The sequence below is a fragment of the Acanthaster planci genome, linkage group LG19, assembly GCF_054643075.1.
Source record: "Acanthaster planci isolate LZ-2023a linkage group LG19, COTS_SCS, whole genome shotgun sequence".
Lineage (NCBI taxonomy): Eukaryota > Metazoa > Echinodermata > Asteroidea > Valvatida > Acanthasteridae > Acanthaster > Acanthaster planci.
Genome location: NC_141795.1, coordinates 8,153,817 through 8,175,127, shown reverse-complemented (window position 1 = coordinate 8,175,127; position 21,311 = coordinate 8,153,817). Strand labels below are relative to the sequence as shown.

The 21,311-nt window shown below is 41.6% G+C and overlaps 3 protein-coding genes across 26 annotated transcripts in view; 2 read left to right on the top strand and 1 right to left on the bottom strand.

Annotated features, from left to right (window-relative positions):
• The window catches only part of LOC110984473 (carbohydrate sulfotransferase 5-like), a 253,387-nt gene that overhangs the window by 185,002 nt on the left and 47,074 nt on the right, over window positions 1-21,311 (top strand). The window lies entirely within an intron of this gene.
• stpg2 (sperm tail PG-rich repeat containing 2) lies at window positions 1,134-11,497 on the bottom strand. Its single transcript, XM_022231799.2, has 11 exons — window positions 11,343-11,497; window positions 9,907-10,051; window positions 8,894-9,165; window positions 8,232-8,396; window positions 7,447-7,683; window positions 7,065-7,178; window positions 6,334-6,493; window positions 5,453-5,709; window positions 4,656-4,839; window positions 3,336-3,451; window positions 1,134-2,699 (listed from the first exon to the last, which is right to left on the bottom strand). The coding sequence occupies exons 2-11, from the start codon at window positions 10,016-10,018 to the stop codon at window positions 2,565-2,567; spliced, it is 1,752 nt and encodes a 583-aa protein (XP_022087491.1). The 5' UTR covers window positions 10,019-10,051; window positions 11,343-11,497; the 3' UTR covers window positions 1,134-2,564.
• The window catches only part of LOC110977564 (calcium/calmodulin-dependent protein kinase type II delta chain-like), an 89,337-nt gene continuing 81,396 nt past the window's right edge, over window positions 13,371-21,311 (top strand). For all 24 annotated transcript variants that reach the window (XM_087129745.1, XM_087129741.1, XM_087129744.1 and 21 more), the window contains exons 1-2: window positions 13,371-13,530; window positions 13,738-13,832. In XM_087129745.1, the coding sequence (XP_086985871.1) occupies window positions 13,406-13,530; window positions 13,738-13,832 (220 nt within the window). In that variant the 5' untranslated portion in view covers window positions 13,371-13,405. The remainder of the gene's footprint in view (window positions 13,531-13,737; window positions 13,833-21,311) is intronic.

Genomic DNA, 21,311 nt, shown 5'->3' with positions numbered 1-21,311 from the left:
CCGAGATCACGCACCGTCATGCCACCTGCAGAGAAGTACCACAGGGAGAAAATACAAGAAAATATCGTGATTTTAACCCCAAAGAAGCTCGGGTAGTTGGGAACGAGAACATTTTCTGTTTCAGTTAAGGACTGAATTTAAGTTTCCCCAAGTCCACTACAGACAGAGCACTCCTTGTGGAATGAGCGTGGCGTTAAGCTGCTCGTCCTCCTAGATTCTCCAGTCGCTCGACAACCCGCGGTACAAGATGCGTCGTTTGGGAACCTGAACTTCAGTTACACGCTTTTATAATTCCTGAAATGTTGGCTGCAAAGACAAACGGAAATCCTAACGCCCATCAATGATGCACCACTAGTACTGAAGAACAATATCTTTCCTGCGAAAAAATATGTTTTAAGTTGCAAAGAGGTTTAATAAGAACTGCACGGTGCTATGGTTTTCATGCGCAATCAAATTCTAAAAGAAGTTGCATAACGTAAAGCGCCGTTCACTTTTGAAGGGAGGTGGCACTATTCGATTCCTTTCAAGCCAAGACATCTCAAACTTCGTGGAAGGATCGCAGGCTAACCCATTCCCTTCCTCCTCCAAATTTTGCACGCTCCTCCCATGAATAAAACTCCCCATTCACAACTTAATCCTGAAAGGAATCCACTCTCCCTCCACATTTTTTCCAGTGTCATCGCTGACAGCTTTTGGGGATTCTTAAGTAACACACTGCGGTCATCTTTACACTGTGAAAATCGGACTTGCCGTTCTCGCGCAACACGCATTTTTCCGAGACGGGTCAGCCAATTAAGAGGGTATGGTTTTCCCATTGACGTGCTCAAGGCACGCGTCGGTAAACACGCGTGACCATTTACAGTGTACTGAATGAAATGACCTGACCACCAGAATTCTACGTCATACTGAATTGAAACGTCACATTTGAACTGATGTACTTTTGACATGCATGCAAAGTTTCAAGTTCGGGGGGGGTGGAATTTACCCCCCCCCTTCTGCTGTGAGATGCCCTCCTCCGGGGCGCGACTCTTTTAGGTTAAATCCTGCAAGTCTGTTCAAAACTGATCACTGATATCCATGTAACCAAGTTAAGTTCGACGTCTTCAGAAATACACAATACAAATATAACTAAATACTTTTAAATTTCATATTTTTATTTACAAGTCACTTTAATGTCAACTTATAACGTTAAATACTTTGTTTCAACTGTCTGAATCTTTATGGACGGAAACAGTTTTCAAACCCCAAGGAAGACATTCCAGGTAATCACTCAAAGAATCCATGCAAAATATCATGATTTATATTTTCATTAATATTTTACTGCAAAATTGTATGTTTGTGGACGGAGACGGCGATATCCTCTCCGGTATTTCATCAAGTGAACAAGCTAGAATACAACTCATTTGTATTTATAATTTAAAAGGTACAAAACCTTGAACTGCAATGGAATATTAAAGAATTTATTCCTTGACAATCAACGCGACTTTGACAAAGAAAAATGTAGACGAAATGAACAGATCAAAGCAAACAGACTTAATGGTTTGGAAGTCTATGATCACTTTGTTAACTGTTATCCACCCATACTGATTGGAATTTGTGGTCTGGACCATATAGAATTAATTTGCCTATACCAAGTATAATGCAGATAGCCTTGGCTTAGGTGCTTGGCTATGAGTAAACCCAGATTGATAGAAAGGGGGGGATTGAAATACAATGGTTGAGGATTGAGATCCCCAGACAAGGGGGTCCGGGGACATCCTCCCCCGGAAAATATTTTTTTTTTATAAAGACACCAAATCCTGCTGTCTGGTGCACTCTAGGTCGAGTTTGAGCGGCCTGTCCTTGACACGGGTTGCTTCTTCTCGTGTTCAAATGGTGGGAACATGACCCAAGAATGCTGTTCTCGGAACAGGACACACACCACCTCCTCCTCGGGGTTTTAGAGGAACATACGAAAAACCTCATGGACATTTTTATATTTGAACAGCCACAAGTATGCGAGATGGATTACAAAGCTGTAGACAATGGGAAGTTTTGCAAAATTAACATTAATAATTTTCTGTAACACGGAAACGAATGTTTCTTTTTAAATAAAAAAGTACTTCAGCCCAATTATCTAAACATTAACCTTCGAAAAACATACATGGACGCCACCAAGTTGCATGTTGCTTGCCACTTATTAGGCCTACCAGTACCAATGGTAACTGGTTGTATGTTCCTGGCATTTGAGCAGCCCGCCCATGAACAACAAATTGAGCTGTCCACGAACATACGAGAACAGGCCGCCCAAACTCAGCCTTAAATGCCCAAAGAAGGCAAATCCAAGACTTCTGTTTTGTGGTTGTATTAAACGGTGAAACAACTGAGGATTAAAGAGAAACTAAAACGGTGTTCATTAACAGCCCCCCCCTTTGTCCTTGTGATCGCAGCTAAACTGTATCCTTCCCCCAGCGCACTGCAAATTCCTTGAGGCAATGTCTGACAAGCTTTTGACAACTACTGCTTGCAATGTAGCAGTTAGGGAAAAGCTGCAAAGCAATTTAAAAAAAACAATGGCACCGCCATTAGACGCCCAGGACGAATGCTTGTTTCTGCATGACGGAATTGGTCCTGGAGATCTCGGCCTGTGGGGCCACCGGATTGTTGAGGGTCGCGTTGAAGGTTCCCTTGAGCACGGTGTCTTGGAGCAGGGGACTCAACTGTGGAAACAAAAAACAAGAAAAAATGTTCCAAAAGTTATTGACCAAACTGTTATTACCTGTCTAATAGTTTTGACTGATATTTTAATTTATGTCTGATATTTAATTTGAGTTTTTGTAGAAATCAAGACAAGGCTCTTGAAGCAGTACTTTGAACCTTTTGGGAGATCTGTGTTTCAAGTCTTGGCTGTGTATCTGTTCTCGGTTCCTCTCAAGCTCCTAAGTTTGCAACATTTTCTGACAGATCCAAACAAAAATTTCTCCAAACAGTTCATGAATACTTGACATTTTTGGTGTTTTGAGGTTTGTTTATTTCTTCTATGGCTGACAATGATATTGCACGGGACGAAAAATCTCAGGTGGGGTAACTGAGCTAGCACAACTGACACCCCAAAACCAACACAGATACAGAACTGAGGACGGGAAAACGGACTAAATCAAATCCACTGAAGATGTGTCTTCTACTGGGTCTTTCAACTGACACTCCTCAAGCCTTCAGAGGAACAATGCTTGCTATCCCAATTTACCAATCTAAACCCCGGGTACAATCTTATTTTGCTTTTTTTTGTGGGGGTAGACAGGGCAGGGAAGGAGGTTTTTTACTTTTTTGCCTCAGATCTGGTCTCTCACACTCACCTCGTAAGTGCCCGGCCCTGGATATTCGTTCCTCTTCTCCTTGAAGCGTTTGTCTCGGGTCACCATCAGTCCATTCTTGGCTTCTTCTATGGAGTCTGGATTGTAAGTGCCAGGTCCTGTCACGTACATCAAAGCAAAGATTGAAGAGTTACATCAGTGAATCTTCAGTTGTGTCTGGAGAATGATTGGAACCTACGACCTCCAGAAACATTGCAAAAAAGTTTCAACGAGCAACTTTGGGGTTCGCAGTTTAACAGAAGATCCCTAAGTGAAACCATTCTTCCCAGAATCCCATCACAGTCACAGCGCCTCCAGTTTTCAAGACAAAGCTCTGACCGTTGTAGATGGTTGAGAAAGAGAACTTAAACTGGAAAGGGCTGTCAAACTGCTTTTTGTACATTTAGCCTCCCTCCCAAAAGGAACATGCATGAAATGTGTGGGTTAGAGAAAAATTCACGGCAGAGACCCTTCATAAGCTCAGTGAGCGGTGGTAACAAAGTCTGTCAATCGGGGTTGTGCCAGTGACCAGTTATCAGAATACATGTATTCAGATATTCGATGATCAGGTTGCACTACACCAAATACGTGCCCACAGAAAACAGTGCAAAATTGGACCGAAATAGCACCACATGTTGACTCTCGTGAAGAGGTTGGCCTCCATTTTTTTTTACTGGAAATTCAAGATTATGGCCAGAAGATCACTTTTTGTTTCAATTTCATGGGGGTTAGCCACGAAAATCTTTTTTCATTTGCCTTTAAAGGAAGATACCCCCAATACAGTGGTAAAACTAAGCGCTCATTTCTGCATGTAGCTGCCAGCCTCTATCCTCTATCCCCTATTTTAGGCCCACAATTTGGGGCTTTTTGTGAAAAAAATACCCAGAACTGGAAACTATCAGTCCAAAATTCGGGATTTATAGAAATATTTTTATGATGCCTCCTGATTATGTCATGTCTTATTGTAAAACTCCAGTGGGATCACAGAAATACAACCATTTGGTGGAATGCACCCCTCAAGTATCCAAATTTTTCTGTTTTTGAAGTTTTATATTCAGATGTGAAAATCAATAAAAAAAGACAAAAAATCCAGCATTTGGTTCAAGAAGTGTATTCCAAGGTCTAAGGAGTAAACTAAAAGGCAGCTGCATATTCCCCAAAAATAATTTTCCTTAAGTTTTCCCTTTTGGCTTTTGTAAAAACATGCACATGTTGTTTCTGCTTTTGTGGCAATTTGGTACAAGTGAATATTTGATCGAATGAAAGGCTGAATATTTGGAATATCCATTTACAAAATTGGCTCGGACTGCCAACGTTTCCTACCTGGGTTGTGGATGTCCGGCTTCTCCAGCAAGACGTCCCTCGGTGGGGCAAAGCGGGTCGACGAGGATAGGAAGGAGCCCTTCTTGCGTTTGCCTGTGTCGGTCCTGGGGATGGCGGGCTCTTTCTTCCCTTGACTGATGTCGTAGGACTTGCTGACTTCGTAGCTACCCGGGGGTGGATTCTCCTGGAGAAAAGACAACAGAAGGGGTAGAACCACTCAGTAAGCATTTTACTTGTAGATATGTAATTTAATTGGAAAGATTGGCTCAGTGATTTTATAAAGACAGAGTTGGAGATGACAGACACTTCCATTATCTAAATCTTGGCTTTGAGGCCAGTTTGACTCTATCTGTATCTACTCACTGTACTAGACACAGCCATTAGCTAAAACACGCTGTCTCCAACTTTACCTTGTGCCATCAAACTGAACTGTTCACAAGGTGAAATTCGGCATCTTGACAAAATGATTCAAAAACTGTCTTGGTTGCTTTGAGAAAGAAGAGAATTTGAATGAAACTTCCAATGTAGTTGTAAGTTTCACTTACGACTGATTTGGTGACCAGAACTGCAAGGCATTACTGTGATGGCACCACTTTGTGGGCAGGTGGTAGGTGCGTGGTACATGCCTCTTCAACCAATAGGGTTGTGATTTACTACGGTACATGAATGCAGGTTTTAAGAACACAGCCAGATATCTCCCTGGATTAGCCAAGAACTTCTAAAAGGCATAAATGTTTTGACCTGTCCAAGTGAACCGTATTCCAGAGAGGGAAAAAACCAATGGGACAAAAAATTACCTTGATGACTGGCGGTGGTGAGTGCAGCCTCTCTGTCTGCGAGGCAAAGTTGGCGCTGACATTCTGTGAGTAGCGGCTGTAATGTGGCCGGTCCTTGACCTGGTAGTGGGCAGGGCCCGGCTGGGCCGTGTCCTCCCGCTTGGTGATGGGCTTGATGCGGACAGACGTCGAGCCGAAGGCCCCGCGCCTCGTGCTCTCCATGTAGGCCTTGCGCAGGCTGTTGCCAGCCAGGCCGCTGAAACTGTACGATCCGGGTCCTTAGGAAAAACAAAAGAAACAGAACATGATAGCACTTCAGTCAAAGCCCGATGACAACGTTACCGTTAATATCAATCACATCCTGCTTACAACAAGGACAGATTTATGCCCCAGTTCTTGCCATTATTTGTTCAAGTTATTATTCAAGTACTGATGATAGTTGGGTAACTGTAATGATGATAAGCAGTTACTGTTTAAAACGGAATGTGTAAAATCCTGAAAACCTTGCTATACAGGTGTTCGATTGTATTTCTGATTTACTCAGTAACTGCTCTCCATATAAATAGTCCTCTTGGCAAAATGGACAGTTTGGTGGTTCAGTGTGATTCTTAAACCTTGAATGCGATGTTCGTTCAAAGGATCCTGGTTTTTATGTTTCTGTCATTAACTAAAACTTCCCTCTGTAGTCACCTTGATTCCCATGAATAACAAAATAAAACTAACAAGGCCAAATTACTAGCAAAATCTTGGAACACGTAATGTACATAGAAGTAAACTGTTGTTGACGTTGCACTACCTTTAGGCTTTAGCTCATCAGACTTGCTGTTTATAACTCTTACTTTCTATTAATCAGCAAATGACTCTGATTTGTAGGATAATGAATTTGAACTGAGTGACCATACCTGGAGTTTTCTGGATGTGAGGCTGAGGCATAAATCGCACCGCTGTCTGACCGAATGGACTTCTCTTCAACCCTCGGATCTTGCCGAGTGCTTCAAGGGCATGCCGTGGATCGTTGTAGGTGCCCGGGGCAGGAGCGCTGTGCCTCTGGTCCAAAAATCGCTGCAGAATACCCATAAAAATCACCTAAAAGTTAGTTTTCAACAGGAACCAATGTGTTGATGTGACAAAAAAGGCAGATAATTGATTGAATTCCAAGGTGTTTACATTTCCCAAATGCCAACATCGGCAATGTGTCACTGCACGGTTCATGATATCATATTTGTGACTCACTCTCTGAAGATGAGTCACGAGGTCGATTTTTATTCAGTAATTTTGTCTCAGTTTGCATCAGAAAGAGCAAGGTGAGCTTTTTGTCTTTACGTATCAGTCTTTTTGGCATCTTGATGAAACTGGATGCTCTGTGAGGGACATGTTAAGGGTTCGTACTGATGTCCACAGTTAATGGTTCCTACTGATGTCCACGGTTTAAGATTCCTTTGAAGGCCTGTAACACAAAAGGGGCTCTGACTACTTATTACTCAAACTCACACGATGAGTCATGTTTGCTTTGAACTTCTATGAGCGGGCCACTGCACTCCATTCTCAAGAAGATAGGAATTTTTGCCTAAAACTCTCCTCTCTTATCAAAGAAAGTGACTACACTGAGGCAGGATATGATCTAAATGATTACCTTTGACTGTGACATAAACGGCGGATGATCGACCTCCATACCCTCTGTGTTGACAGCCTGTGGCCTCTTATCAAATTGACTGTTAATCTCATATTTGCCTGGTCCCGGGACAGCCTGTTATTAACCAAATCAAAATCACATTCTTGAATGAATACACATCTAAGCATTTAAATACAAGTATAAAATACCAGCAACTGTCAATGTTGTGCACCTTGCTTTCACTCTACAAAAGAGCTGTGGAAAGCAATATCACTGCAATTCTGATAAAGTAGCCAGCTCAAGGACACCAACATCACGAGCATCAAGCAGGATAGGAACTGAGATAACTCTAAAGAGTCAAATGCCTTTAAACCACTGGCCTGCATCTCTCAAAAAGGCCTACCTTCTTCTCTTCTTGATGGACAATGACCTCGTGGTACCTCGGGAGTTTGGACTCAAATGCTCGAGACGTGTTTCTCGATGGACCTGGTGCATTCAGGAGCTCCAGGTTCTTTTCAACTGGAGCGAAGGGGTCGTATTCGCCCGGGCCTGGGCCTCCCTGACCGTCAAAGTCCATCCGCTTCGAGGTCAGCCTCCCAAAGTGGACCCCCTTGTACTTGCTGGTTGTCTTGGTATTAATCTGGGATCCAATTAAAAAAGAAAGAAGTGTTAACAAGTTCAGAGATGAAATAATCGTGACTTTAGGTTTTACGCAACACAGAGAGCAAGTTGGGGATTTTGTAGATTCACCAAATGAGGGAACTACATGTATCTAAAGAATGGGAGAAAATGGTTCGCGGTACCCGCTGCTTCCCTTGACTTGGACCGGCCAGCCGACCCCGGCAAGCTCGGTGGTCGAGTGGTTAAGACATCTGCCCTAGTAAGCAGGAGGTCGTGGGTTCGAGTCCCACCAGAGTAAGCTTGTGAGGTTTTCTTTCCGCAAGCTCTCGGACAAGCACTGAGCATACAGTGCTTATTAATATACGTTGGGTAAGGGCAAAACCTGTTATATAAATAGGCAGAGAGTAGATTCTGGGAAGCTTATCTTTAAGATTCCGTGACCTAAGATGGTGTGTCTTCCAACCGTCTGAAATTTTGAAATGTACATGAACACAATCTGTGTGCAATCCACAGTTTATCACCTGACGGCACCGCCGTCTTCTACAATATGGATGCCAGTGCTCTTACGTGTGGAGGGGCGTAGTACGCTGGTCCTATCGTTGCATCTCTTTGTGGCGGCTCTTGCTTCTTCAGCGTCCCATCTTCATGCTCCTCGTAACCGTAGGCTTGGCCCGGCGTGGGGATAGACGGCGCTTGGGGCTTGCGAGAGTAGCGGATTCTGCTTGTTACCAACTACGGGGGCAAAAAAAGAATACAAATAGTATGGAAATCACGCCCTCTAATCTTTAGATATAAGAATTCCATACATCCCAAGAGGTTTTTCAAAAACAAATTCAGGTAATTTGTTGACATCTACTAGTACTCATGGGCTGTTATCTTGAGAGAGAAATTCTGAAATGAGTTAGCTTTCTTCAATTGAATTGAATTTTATGCCTTGGACAAAAAAAATGCTGATGCATAAACCATGTGTAATAAAATTGTACAGAAAGTAACATTTGATCTTGAACAATGCCCTGCACAAACTTGACCCCATTTGGTTAAAAGTGATCCAAGCAGGAAAGTTTCCCATCTGAGAGTGTAACAAAAAACGTAGGCAGCATGCACAAGACCTAGCCTCACAAAAAAAACAATACAAGCCTACTTCAGTGAGCAGCAAATTCCAGCACTGGACTTTGTATTGAAAAACCCAACAAAATAAAAAAGTATGCAAATGTTGAAAGTTTTCTAACCGATCCAGATTTATCTCCGTCCCTTTCCTGGGTCTGGACCCCCGTCTTCTTGATCCAATCTCCCCTCTTGGACAGGTTGTAAGTGCCCGGGCCGGGGGTCTTGGAGACGGGTTCCTCAAACCGTCTGGACCTGTTGGCCAGCGAGTGGCCACCCGTGATGCGCAAATCGCTCATGTGGTCATAGTGGCCGGGGCCGGGTGCGGCAATGACGCTGTCGTGAACGACCAGGAACGTCTCGCGTGTCGTCATGGAAGAAAAGGGTGCATAGCCATCTACAACATAAAAATGGGAATGCTTTGAACAAACTAGTTCTAGGTTGGAAGCTCACTAGTTGTTATTATGCATATGCATATTACCTTGAAAGTATAGATCTCAAATACCAAAAATCTCAATTTTACAGATTGGGTTATAATGCTTTTCAGAGAAAAAAAACTCAAACGCTTCCATAACTTTGTGAACAGAAGTGGTTCTTAACATGTGAGGAGTACCTTTCATCACCAAAAGTTGGAGTAATGTTTTTTACATAAGACTTACACGTAAAGTAAAGGTTCCTCCTTTGAGGAAAAACTGTGTCATATGAAATTCACTTCCCTGTTAAATTTGGTTTCTTTCACTAGTACTTTACACAAAATTCAAGCCTCATACATGTATTTACACAGCTTACTTCCCTGCACAGTATCGTGTGTACTGTGTTCAATGAACGCTATATTTCACGGTGTCCAAATTTCACAATTGCTGGTACATGTATAAGCCTATCATACAACTCGGTCATGCTATTAGGCATCAACAAGCGTCGAGTGTTAACAAAGCATATTTCTTCCACAGTGGCAGGTGTTAGAGTCTCTACAATATGATAAAACAACTTTTAAATCTTTAGAGGGTATTTTCAAGTTGTTGACGCTTTGTTGAAGCTACTTGTGTGTGTTGACGCTTGTGATGTTTGTTAATGCTAGATAACACAACTGCAAAAACTACACTTCTGGCAGCTTCTTGGTGTTCTAAGCAATCCTTACCTGCTTTGAGTTTTGACGGCGCTGGTGCCTCAGGTTCATAGCTGCCAGGCCCAACAGTGGCTGGCGTGGACTCCTGACCTTTGGTCAGCATCCGTGGCGCTCGATCGTACATGGTGGATGGGTGAGTGCCAATTTAAATGATAATCTATGAATAAAAATTTAATTGTGTGCATAAAATTTTAAAATACCAAACTAGAAACGATCTGAAATTACACAATTAATTAGTGTTAATTAGAGATATATAGGACAGCCAAAAAAACAACTTTCAAAAAACAAAATGTGATTCATTTGTTTGTCAGTTGGACATCTGGGAAGCTCTGTACATAATTGCACAGGCCTAGCATGAAGGGTAAATTTGACCCTTTGCCGGTGTTAAATGTTCGCAGTGACGTCATGCCAACCGCAAGAATGCCTAGGCTACATGTATCAACAACATAGGCCTAGATGTACATTTACCTTCAACACAATGCTAATAGTATTACGGAGTCGGGACATCTCGTACCCGAGACAACTCGTACCCAAAATTTCACACCCGGGACAACTCGTACCTGGGACATCTCGTACCCAGAAAAAATGTGTGACCTACTGAGGCTAAATGAGGAATGATCCCCAAAACCTTGTTTTGAGTAATCGGTTGAAGTTGGATATACATAAAAAAATCATGTCAAAATTGATTTACTGTTTTTTAGATTATAAGTTACATTGAAAACTTTGAAAGTATGGAAGGCAAGATCTGGATGCCGTTGGCTGGACGACAGCTTTCTGAAGTGCCAGAATTTTCGGTTAGCAAAGAGGTTTAGAGCGACAAATATTTAAAAAGAGAGCAAAATTAAGCAAACGTGAAATGCTTTTCCATATTTTTTTTCTTTCTCAGTTGGTTAATATTTCTACCACGCAACAATTTCAAAAAGGCTTAATTATCCGATTTGACATGTCATTCTATTATTGATGTCTCCACAAGCTATGACAGTATGCAATTTTCTCTCGGGTTACGAGTTGTCCCAGGTATGAATTGTCCCGGGTACGAATTGTCCCAGGTACGAGTTGTCCGGGGTACGAGATGTCCCTTGTAAGTTGTAGGCCTATGACTGGGATGTCCAACATTCTAGCAGTAGTAGGCCTACTATTCACTGCTATTGGGTTTACTTTATTTACTGAAACAACAATGGTGACAATGACGGCCAAACTACATGGCCTAGTAGTAGAACTAGTAGGCTAACAAACTAGCACAGACTGAGAATGCTGAGCGTCTCCGAGCTCCAACTTTGCGGTTCCACCTGACCATGCAGCGCCGGTTATGTCAACGTTAAAGAAACGGCTTCAGAAACATGTCGTTCATTGACAAACATGTTTTGAATTTAATTTCGTCAAATCCTAGTTTGTCTAGCCAACGCATTCTTCATGTTCTTAGTTTTTTCGATACTTCATGTACTTACATAACTGGAAATGTACAAGTGCCGATGTACAATATCCTTAGAGAATTGTCACGCGTTCGAACTCTTCCTCAATACGTTCATGATAGCGCTCGGACTTGTACTCATCATATTGAGTTCTCTGTAATAAATAGTCACAGTGTTGTTGGGCAGTGTCCTCCCTGTTGTTGCTATGGTCAAGTAAGTCCTATATACCGTGTAGTTCATGTCATTGCCCCATAGAAATTTATTATGTTCATTGCGGGCTATAATATTGAATTTGTCTTTATAAGATATCATTTTTTATATACACATGTTCTGAGTCGTTTTCCTTTACAGAATTCCAAATTTGAACAGTATTCATATATCCTGAGATACATGATATTATGAACATTCTGTCGACGGCTGATGTATAACTAAAGTTTCTGGATGCTTGCAAACGTAGTTCGGTATACATGCAACAGTCATTTTTTTAACCAAAAGGGGGCGCTTTCTGCGTTCTCCACACGGTAACAAAGTCTAGTTATCTGGAACTCCGTTGAACTTAGTTTACACATTTTATTTTCATTTTGTGATGAATTTTTTTTAAACAGTTAATAATGCTGTTACAAAAATGAATAATTCTATTTCATTGTTAATAATATTATTGTTGGTATTTTGAATGCTATTTACACAAAAGAAAAGACACCGATGAGATAGATGTAAGGATCGAATGAACGAGATGAAAATAATAACAGTCATGCACAAAGAATTCGTAAGAAACAATTTGCATGGTTCAGATAGTTAATTGAATTGGTGGACTTTCACTTCATCTTGCCTTTATGTCGGGGATAGAGGGTCGACAGATTTCGTGCATTGTGATTTGTCAACGCACTTGCAAACTCTTGGAGGCGCGCTGTTGTAAATCGCCAGTATTGCAAAAATACTGCACAAGGACGTTGGGTTATTACATCCGTTCGGAAATGGAAAAAAAATGCATAGATGAAGGAAGGTTTGCTGTGACAAGAAATGCTCTCTGCCATCCATACACCTGATTAGCTTCCTGTTATTACACGTACTGAAATAACTGCCTCATAAAAACTCGATAGGTGGAGTGTCGCCATCACATTGCCTACTAGGTCGTAAGCCTTCACAGGTTCGCATGCATTATTTCATTTCTTCGCTCGTCTAAACATGGATGGAGGAACACAGGTTAACAAATAATTATGCAAGGACGGATTGGGCATCACGGGCCATGCCTCCTAAAATAAAAGGAGCCAAAAATATTTTTTAAAAGGGGGGAAAATGGGAGATAAGGTGTTTTTTCTCTCTTTCATTTTCTCTTCCCAAAGTGTGTAAAAGTCTCAAAATGTAGCCTCGCCCCAGAAAGGCCATAAAAGGTTACATTAAAAAAAATTTTTTTTGAGTTTTTACATTAAAAAAAATAAAATTATTTTCCCCGTTTAAGTTCTAAATGCCCGGAAAAGTTGGTTTTGGCTACGACTAAATTATACAAAAACTCTCGATCAAAACTACGCATCTTAATCCTCAAAATAAAGGTCCCCATTTACGAAAGTTGCAGTAACTTCCTGCACTGTAAAAACTGACTAATTGTTCTAGAAAAGCAGGACTGTTTGATTCGAAAGATAATGATTGATTATTTGACGAAAGTTAGAACGACAGCACACAGATCCGTGTCACTGCAAATCCGGCGACATCACCAGTTCAATCTTTCGGAGGCGGGTCACGTCACTGTCTTGCGATAAAGAAGAAATTGGAGAAAATTACAGAAGAGAAATTATGTAGGGTTAAGAAATGACAGCACTAAGAGTGGTAAATCGTCATTGTTGAATGATTCCTAAAAATAAGATCGTTTCTGGAATTTACTGACAAGACAACAGGAACAATATAACTTTGTTGTGAATGGATAGCTGTGAATTTGTTTGGTTGAAATATCCATATTTGATCAGCGAAGTTGATATTTTGATTTCCCGTTTCATCTTTTTCAGTGCTTTCGGACCACGCCCCTCTGATCATAACACGTCAATCACGTCACAGCAAACACACGTCTCTTACGTACGCGCACAGTTCGGCCGCTCATTCTGTGCATGCGTGCAGTAAAGGTACAGTACAAAATTCATCACTCATTTTCCAACATGGCGACGACGCTGCACCAACAGGATGTGTGTACACGATTTTCAGACGAATATGAACTGAAGGAAGAGCTCGGAAAGTAAGTATTTCCCACCGGTTTGTCAAGTTTAATAATGTCTCCACCCCCATGTTATCAAATACTGGAATTCCTGGATAGGCATGATGGCTTAACGGTGATAATATTGGTTATGGTGACTGTCTTGACATGTCCGATATTTTATATTGTGCTCCATGTCGCGCGTGCAGTTCCTCAATCTGAGAGTGTGGTTTTTATCATTTTTTACAGGGGAGCGTTCAGTGTCGTAAAACGGTGCATACGTAAAAAGACAAACCAGGAGTTTGCTGCAAAAATTATCAACACAAAGAAACTATCACAACGAGGTAAATATTGAAATGCATTTGCATTTTTTTAACGTTTACAATTAATTTCTACCTCTGGCTTCGGTCATGTGTCGTCTTCCCAACATGCCCAAGGGGAATTGCTGATTTTGTAGTTTAGGACCCCTCCATATTTATTATTCTTACGACACAGGTCAGTCCTTGAAAAAGTGCAACCAAAGGCAATGTTTCTCTATAATGCTTACCCTGTTTTTAGTGAATTTAACATTGTAAATTGTGAGAAAATCTTACTTTTTGACCGTACCAACCATGGGAAAGAGTTCCACATACGGATGCCAGTAATTATTCCCCAGTAACCTATTAGCCATCAGAAAGCAAAAACAGGTCCAGAAAGTTCAATTTGGAAAGGAAAAATCTAAGTCGTGAAAACACTTAGAATTTTTCAGATCGGTCATAGAGTTTGTGCACAGGATGTCAAGTGACATCCATATATGGAATTTTTTCCCAACTACCTGAGTTATTCCTTCATGTGCCATGTGTATTAGCAGCAAAACTGACAATTTTCACCCCATAATTGCCCTCAAAAATCTAAACCAGGTCCTCTTTCCACAAACTTAAGCCTGTAGCTATTCAACATGAGGTCCCCATCATTGCTTTGGTGGGTCCAAAAAAACTAAACTCTAATTCTCTGTTCCAATAGGAACAGGGTCCCCAAATAACAAAATCTTCATGTGGTGCACTGCATATTATGATCAACAACATATCTGTACATGATTTTGACATACAGGTAGAACACTTGAATTTACTGTACTTGATTCATACATGGTGTACATGACAATTTGACATGATTAGGGAGAGGCATAATGCATTTTGGACGGTACGTGTACAGGTAGCAGCCACATCACCTGATCACTTGATCACCAGTTTCATTGTACAGGTTATTTGGCATCCATAATTCCAGCTTCCAAAAACATGTTACAAAAAAGCATGTTTTGTCTGTAGGCTTTAGTGTATTTGCAGCCACCAGAAAAGGTGTATGAAACCCATTAGTCATTACCTCTGCAGTGATTTGGGAGGAACTTCTAGTTGCCACTTCCTGGTTCAGTGTGGAGGTGGCCTGTTGACTTTGTATGAATGCATGTACAATGTAGGTGATTATTCCCAGCCACAATGCTACACTACAGCCTTGCTTCGACTACTGTTCAAGCAGCCTCTGTACTGACTTGCATGTTTGCACATTGTCTGCATACGTGTGCACTGTACTTCCTTGAGACCGAGACTACATGTGAGTGCATACAAAAATCATGCAGACAAATTGAATTGGCTTTATTCTTGTCTGCCATTTGCTGTACATGTAGTTAACCAAATGTGACCGTATCCCGCAAAATGAGTCCAAAGGCCATATTTTGGGTAACTTGTTTTGAATGAGAAAGGGTATATTAAGCTCCTTGATTTGACATAGATGTAGACCACATGTACATGAAATCAGACCATATACGTGTATTGGTGGGAAATTTTGAGGGAACCTTCAAACTGATTTAGACCTACACAGTGCAAGATTCTCTCAAAGGCCTTCCACCCACAAGTTGCTACATGTACTTTTGACTCGGATCATGTACATGTAGATAAGGTTTGAATGCTGGCAAGACCGCACTGAATTTCACTGTGTAAGATTTGGTCACAGGTGTTCCTACATACATGTACAGTATGGTTAAAGGAAAGTATGGAGATTGAAATGTCCTTGGGCAGAATGTATCAGGTGGTACATGTATGTGCATGTACGTACAGTACATGTGTACCATTGGTCCATATGTAACACCTTATATTCGTGCGTTGCAGTCATTCAAAAGAGATTAAGCTGATCTGGTCTCGTGAAACACTGTGCATTCTACCTATCAACCGATGTTCTCCTTAAAAACATCCTGAAACTATCAGGGGATGTCAAGGCTCCCTCCCCCCGCCATGAAGCAAATACATGTACATGTATACCAGCGCTCTTCCTTCCTAAATCCCAAAGAATCCTACGAAAGCCCCAGGTGGAGTTTGAGTACGGTTGAAGGTTCCCTAGTGCTGCCTGGAGTGTATACTCTTCATCTTTTGTGGTGTGGTTTCCGCACATTTGGACACTACTTGTATGTCCCCCTTGGCCCCAGTCATACATGCACTGTACTGCGTGATGTACATGTATGGAAGAAGACTGCATGACATGTATTTTGAAGGCATACTTGGGCAGGCAGGTTCTTCCTTGTCAGAAAGGGCTCCATTCTTTTTAACAGAAAAACCAAGCCCTCTGGGCTTGGATTGCAGAGAAGTATGAAACGAAGACTTGTAGGAGCAGACTAATGCAGTCCGTTGGTGCGATGTTCATGGACATGATGAACATGTGTTCAATTTATGCTCTTGATGTTAGGACATGTACATGTACAATGTAGGCGTGTCAGTTTTCCAGCTCACATTGTATGCTCACGTAATGTGCACACATGTACTGTATGTATGCGCAATTCATGTCAGGAGGTTGTGCGAAGACAGCTCGTGTGATGATCAGCATGCATAATTTTATTGGAGGGGGTAGATGGATTAATGCCGTATTGAAGAGTGGATCAGCTTTATGAAACACAGGTGGAGGAGATCCCGAGAGAAGGAAACTGAGCTGCAAATAAGTAAAAATTGAGCGGGAAATTTACATTATGTACATACAAAGCAGAGACCAGTCAAATAACAGGGCAGGAACTTCATTCTTGAAGAGGCAAGGCAATATTTGCGAAGGGCACTTGTGCTAGAAAATCATCTTGTCTACGGAGATATTTCAATGGGCGTTGAGGCACAGACCAGGGGCATCAAGGCAATTGCCTCCGAAGCCGCCATGAAGTTCCTGCCCTGCAATAACCATTACCTACATGAAGTAAACAGTGTTTACATTTAACTATTGTGTACATGTATGCCCTTTTCTTTCTCATTTGAGCAACTCTTTCCCGTGCTTAACACAGTTCTGTTACTGGTACTTCCAAGAGATGAGCCCCATGGAGAGCAGTTTCTGTGGACATTGGCAAAAGTTGCAGGCTCAGAGTCAGACAGTGATTTGGGAGGGGGGCTGTCAGTTTTTTCCTAGTCAACAGTGGTCCTATGTTTTGCCCTGTCATTTTTTTTACTGGTCAAAAGCGGCCATAAACAATGCTGTTTCATTGTCCCAAAGCTCATTATGACTGGGGCTAAATCTTCAGATAGTTTCATTGAGAAAAATTGTCACTGTCCATGAGGGACCTTCAGTCATATCAGTTGTTGACATGAAATATGCTGGTACGGATGCTAGGTGTATTAGCCATAGTTGTGTGAGAGATAACCTTGGTAACTAAATTCAGTATTTTAGGTTACTAATGGTGATTCTGAGACAACCCCGTGTCCGTTGTCTTAATTGGTATTTATTTAGCAGGTTTGTAGATAATTCTGCTTGTCTTAGGTTGTTCAATAATTCATGTACAATTCCTTGAACCTGTAGGTTTTGTGTGAACCAAAGCGAATGCTTCTGTAAGAGATGAAGGCTTGTATGGTGGGTATACCTGTACATAAGGCAAGTGGTTTACAGTGACACCAATGCTTCTGAAGAATCCGGGAAGCCATCAAGATTTCCCCCCCCCCCCACAAAACTGTCCCTCGAGACATCGGGTCCAAAGCTCAAAGTCAAAATGCGCTTGCAATATGTGCAGTAAACAGTTGAAAAAACCACAGTCTTTCGCTGGGAATTGATGTTGTGTGAGCTTAAATCCTCACTTACATGTACATGTATGTTGCCACCAGTTAATGTTTCTGTTCAATATTCACAAACCCTCATTTTCAACACAAATCTTCAACACTGGTGAACAACTCTTCACATTTCCTTTCAGAATGTTGGGTCTAGTGGAAAACACATGGCTTCAGATAGCGCACACTGGGGAATCCATTTCAAAATATATTGTGGGAGTGGAAGGAGTTTGTAGAAGGTCACAGACAGGTTTTTTTTCCTGGCTGCATGATGATGTTGGCTCCCCCTTTTTTATTGCCCTGGTTCCGATGCATGCTGCTTTGGCGTGCTTGTTGTGGTTGTTATTGGAAGCATAATACATACTGTACATTGTGCAGACCGTAGTGACATGTACATTGTCCATGCAGCCCAGTGTCACAGTTCATGTTCATGCACATGAAGTGCAGGAAATGCATTCAGTTGGTTGACAAAAGATCCGACCAAGTTGCAAGCACCATTGAAATTGTCATGTACAGGTTTCATTGTATCCGTGCTCTTTGTCAGGGTGTAGGGTACCGTTCATAATGAACAATTCATAATGAGCTTGATGTGTTAAATGTTTGTGCACAAATTCAGGGCAGTTGTTAGAAATTGTGGCTCTTTTGTGGAAAATACTGCTGCATGTAAAACATAAACAGATGTTTAGAAATTATCATTAACAGTGTACACATACACCTGTTAGAGAAAAACACTGTACATTGTACGTACATTAGATCGATCACTGGCTGGAGTGACCTACTGGCACATTTTATCTACATGTACACCCTGTGGAGGGCGAGTCATTTTATTTTTTCTAAACAGAAAAATTTCTTAGGGGCAAAAATGTTCTCTTTCTTTCCTTGTCGTAATCAAGTAACTTGCAGTTGCTAAACAGATGCGAAGAAGTTTTGTTGGGCATTCATGTACTTGTACCACTGCCTGCAATTTCACATTATGAAAAAATTGGAAAAAAAAAGAAGGCCCAATGGAGAACCAAATATTGCAAAGAAGTGTAGGGTACGCATGTATGTATGTGGATATTATACATGTATAAACTATCTCTACTGGAAAAACCTAGCCTACCTGAAACCCACTAAAACACACCCCTTTGCAGCTGATTTGTCTCAATTGGTTCATTTTGGTATATTTGGAACCAGAACTGTTACTCTGAATAGGGTTTAGAAAATTCAGTCTATCTAAACCCTACCCTGTTTTGTGGGTGTGATTATCGTAGAACAGCATGCATGGGAGCAAAGGTACTTTCGGGTGGGGGGGGAGCGACTACAGAAATCTGGGGCTATTAGATGATCCGTTTTGGTGCTGGGACCAGACGTCTATCTGTGGCTATCTTCGGAAGTGAGTGGGTGAGACGGTACTGTGTGCCCACGTACATTCCGTTGGCCTATGCATGTACACGTAGCTTCCCATGTACCGGGTACGTGCAAACTTTGTCTCTGATTTCTGAAATTCTTGATGGTGCCCCACAATACCCACCCACACACCGCTTTGCCTACGCTGCTGTGCCTTCCTTGAACTACTTTTGAAAGAGAGCCGTAACGGAACACCGAGCCGCCGTCATAATCCAAAAGGCTCCTGAGAGAGGGAAAAAAAGGAAAGAAAAGAACTTTGGAACAAGGGGGAAAGAAAAGAACTCACAATCGCATGATGAATTCATACAGGAATGGAAACCTCACAATTGGGGAATCAGGATATCTATGAAACATGTATGCAGCTATAAACAGGTTCTTGTTACTTGGGTAGGAAATGATTTTGCCGCCGGTTAAGTGGGAATTTTCAGTTCCATTGTTCTCATTGTCTTGTCCGTTTTGAAATGCATTCTTTCAAGGAAAAAAAAATTGAAGGAATGGGCTTTGGGAATCGGAAATTTACACAGTGCATCAAATTTGTGTCTTTGTATTTCCCTTGACAATGCAAATCATAAATGTGGCAGGTTTTCCTTACTTCACTGTGAAAGTCATGTGCAGTGCTACATGCTGTCAGAATAATTTGGATTAGGCCGGAACTGGCTTGTAATAACTGTCTACAATTGGATTTTCCGACATTCAGTCCCAGTTTCTAAACCGTGCAGTAGTTCACAGATTATTTTCAATTAAACGGTGACATCCTGGGGTACGTGTACATGTTACATTGTGAATTTGCATTGCATAGTACTAGTGCTTTTCAAACTCTGTATTCTTTCTACTTTGTTTCCTTATCTTCTCACAAAGACCTTTTATATTGACATTAAAAACAAGCTGTTTCATAGCACCTGCTCAAAATGACGACAGGTTTCACGGTTGGGGAAAAGTTGCAAATGCATGAATGTCTGCCTGATTGGACAGCCGCAATTTTGGTATTGCAGCATCGCATGTCCATTATTCTTTGAATGCATAAATGTGATGTGCGGCGTACAGTACAGTACATTCGAGTACTGTACAAGTCTGTTCATTTCACACGCCAGTGCTCGGTCATTTGTCAACCCTGGATTTCCTCTCTTTTTGGTTTTTTTTTTTAACCATAGCCGGCCGCTAGAAAGTCCCGCGCAAACCAATCTTCCCTTGAGATGGATCACAGGCCCGCCAAACCATTCTTGACATTTCCATTATTCGGCAGTTTTTGCCCGCTCTGGATTTCTGCCTCCTGTTGCCGTGGTGACAGGAATACGGGGGGGCACCTGAGTGCTTAACCTTCCGAATGGGCTCTTTAAAAAGTCATTGCCGTGTATAGTGTCAGTGCTTAAAATCACAAGCAGTGTGGGAGAGGATTGGTGTTGAATTAACCTCACGCATTGCTTTACAGCTTCCACGTACTTTGGTGACCGAGTAATGTCATTCATGTACATGTACATGTGTGCATGATTTTTGTTGGAGGATGAGACATACTTTGCCCATTTAAGCTCTTTATATACAATGGATGTGGATGTTCCTGTACATGTACGTACTGTATGTCAGTGTCTGCCCTGCCTTTTCAAGCTTTAGGCGGCCCACCTCACTGATCTTTGTGACCACCTCAGGCTTTTCTTTTGAATTTTACCACCTCACACTTAAAAGAGACAAAGATGGAAGAAAAAAGCAAAAAAACTCAGATACTCTGAATCAAATCATCATCATCAAATCGTCATCAGTTGTAAATCATTCAGAATGGTAAGGAGAAACACAATACAGGATCAGTTTTTTAAGAGAAGAAATTTGCAGTAAATGCACTATTAGACTGCATAGAATGTATTTTAGGCCTTTTTGAAAACACTGTTTTTTTTTTGTAGGCACTAGACTTTTTGGAAACATTTGTTTGATCACCTCTCATAAACATGTACATGTAGTAACCAAGAAAAACGCCACCGTATGATTGTTCACGTGTGCGTAAGTTGCACAGCGACATTGTGCAATGGAACATCCAGTATGTTCTTACGTTTTCAGGATGTGTTTTCATGTAAAGCATACTTTGGAACTGACTTTCAGATTCTCGTGGTTGCTTTGCTTTGAAGATTCCGCTTGTTTGCACTGCTAGACCTGTGTCATGCTAATTTGCCTTCCCAAATCTCATTCCGTTGACTCCAGCCCACGTCCCCAGACTGTCTCAAGGTTTGTGGTTGAAACTTGGTCACGACTTACAAGGCTTTTTGCTCGCTGCTGGCTTACTTAAAGCTGCCAGAACACGACTTCCTGGGACTTGATTGTCAACTTTGGGAGTATTTTCATCAGGTTGAAACACTGACCCTGTTTCCCTCCGATTCTGAGGCACATGTACATGTATGTACATTGAAG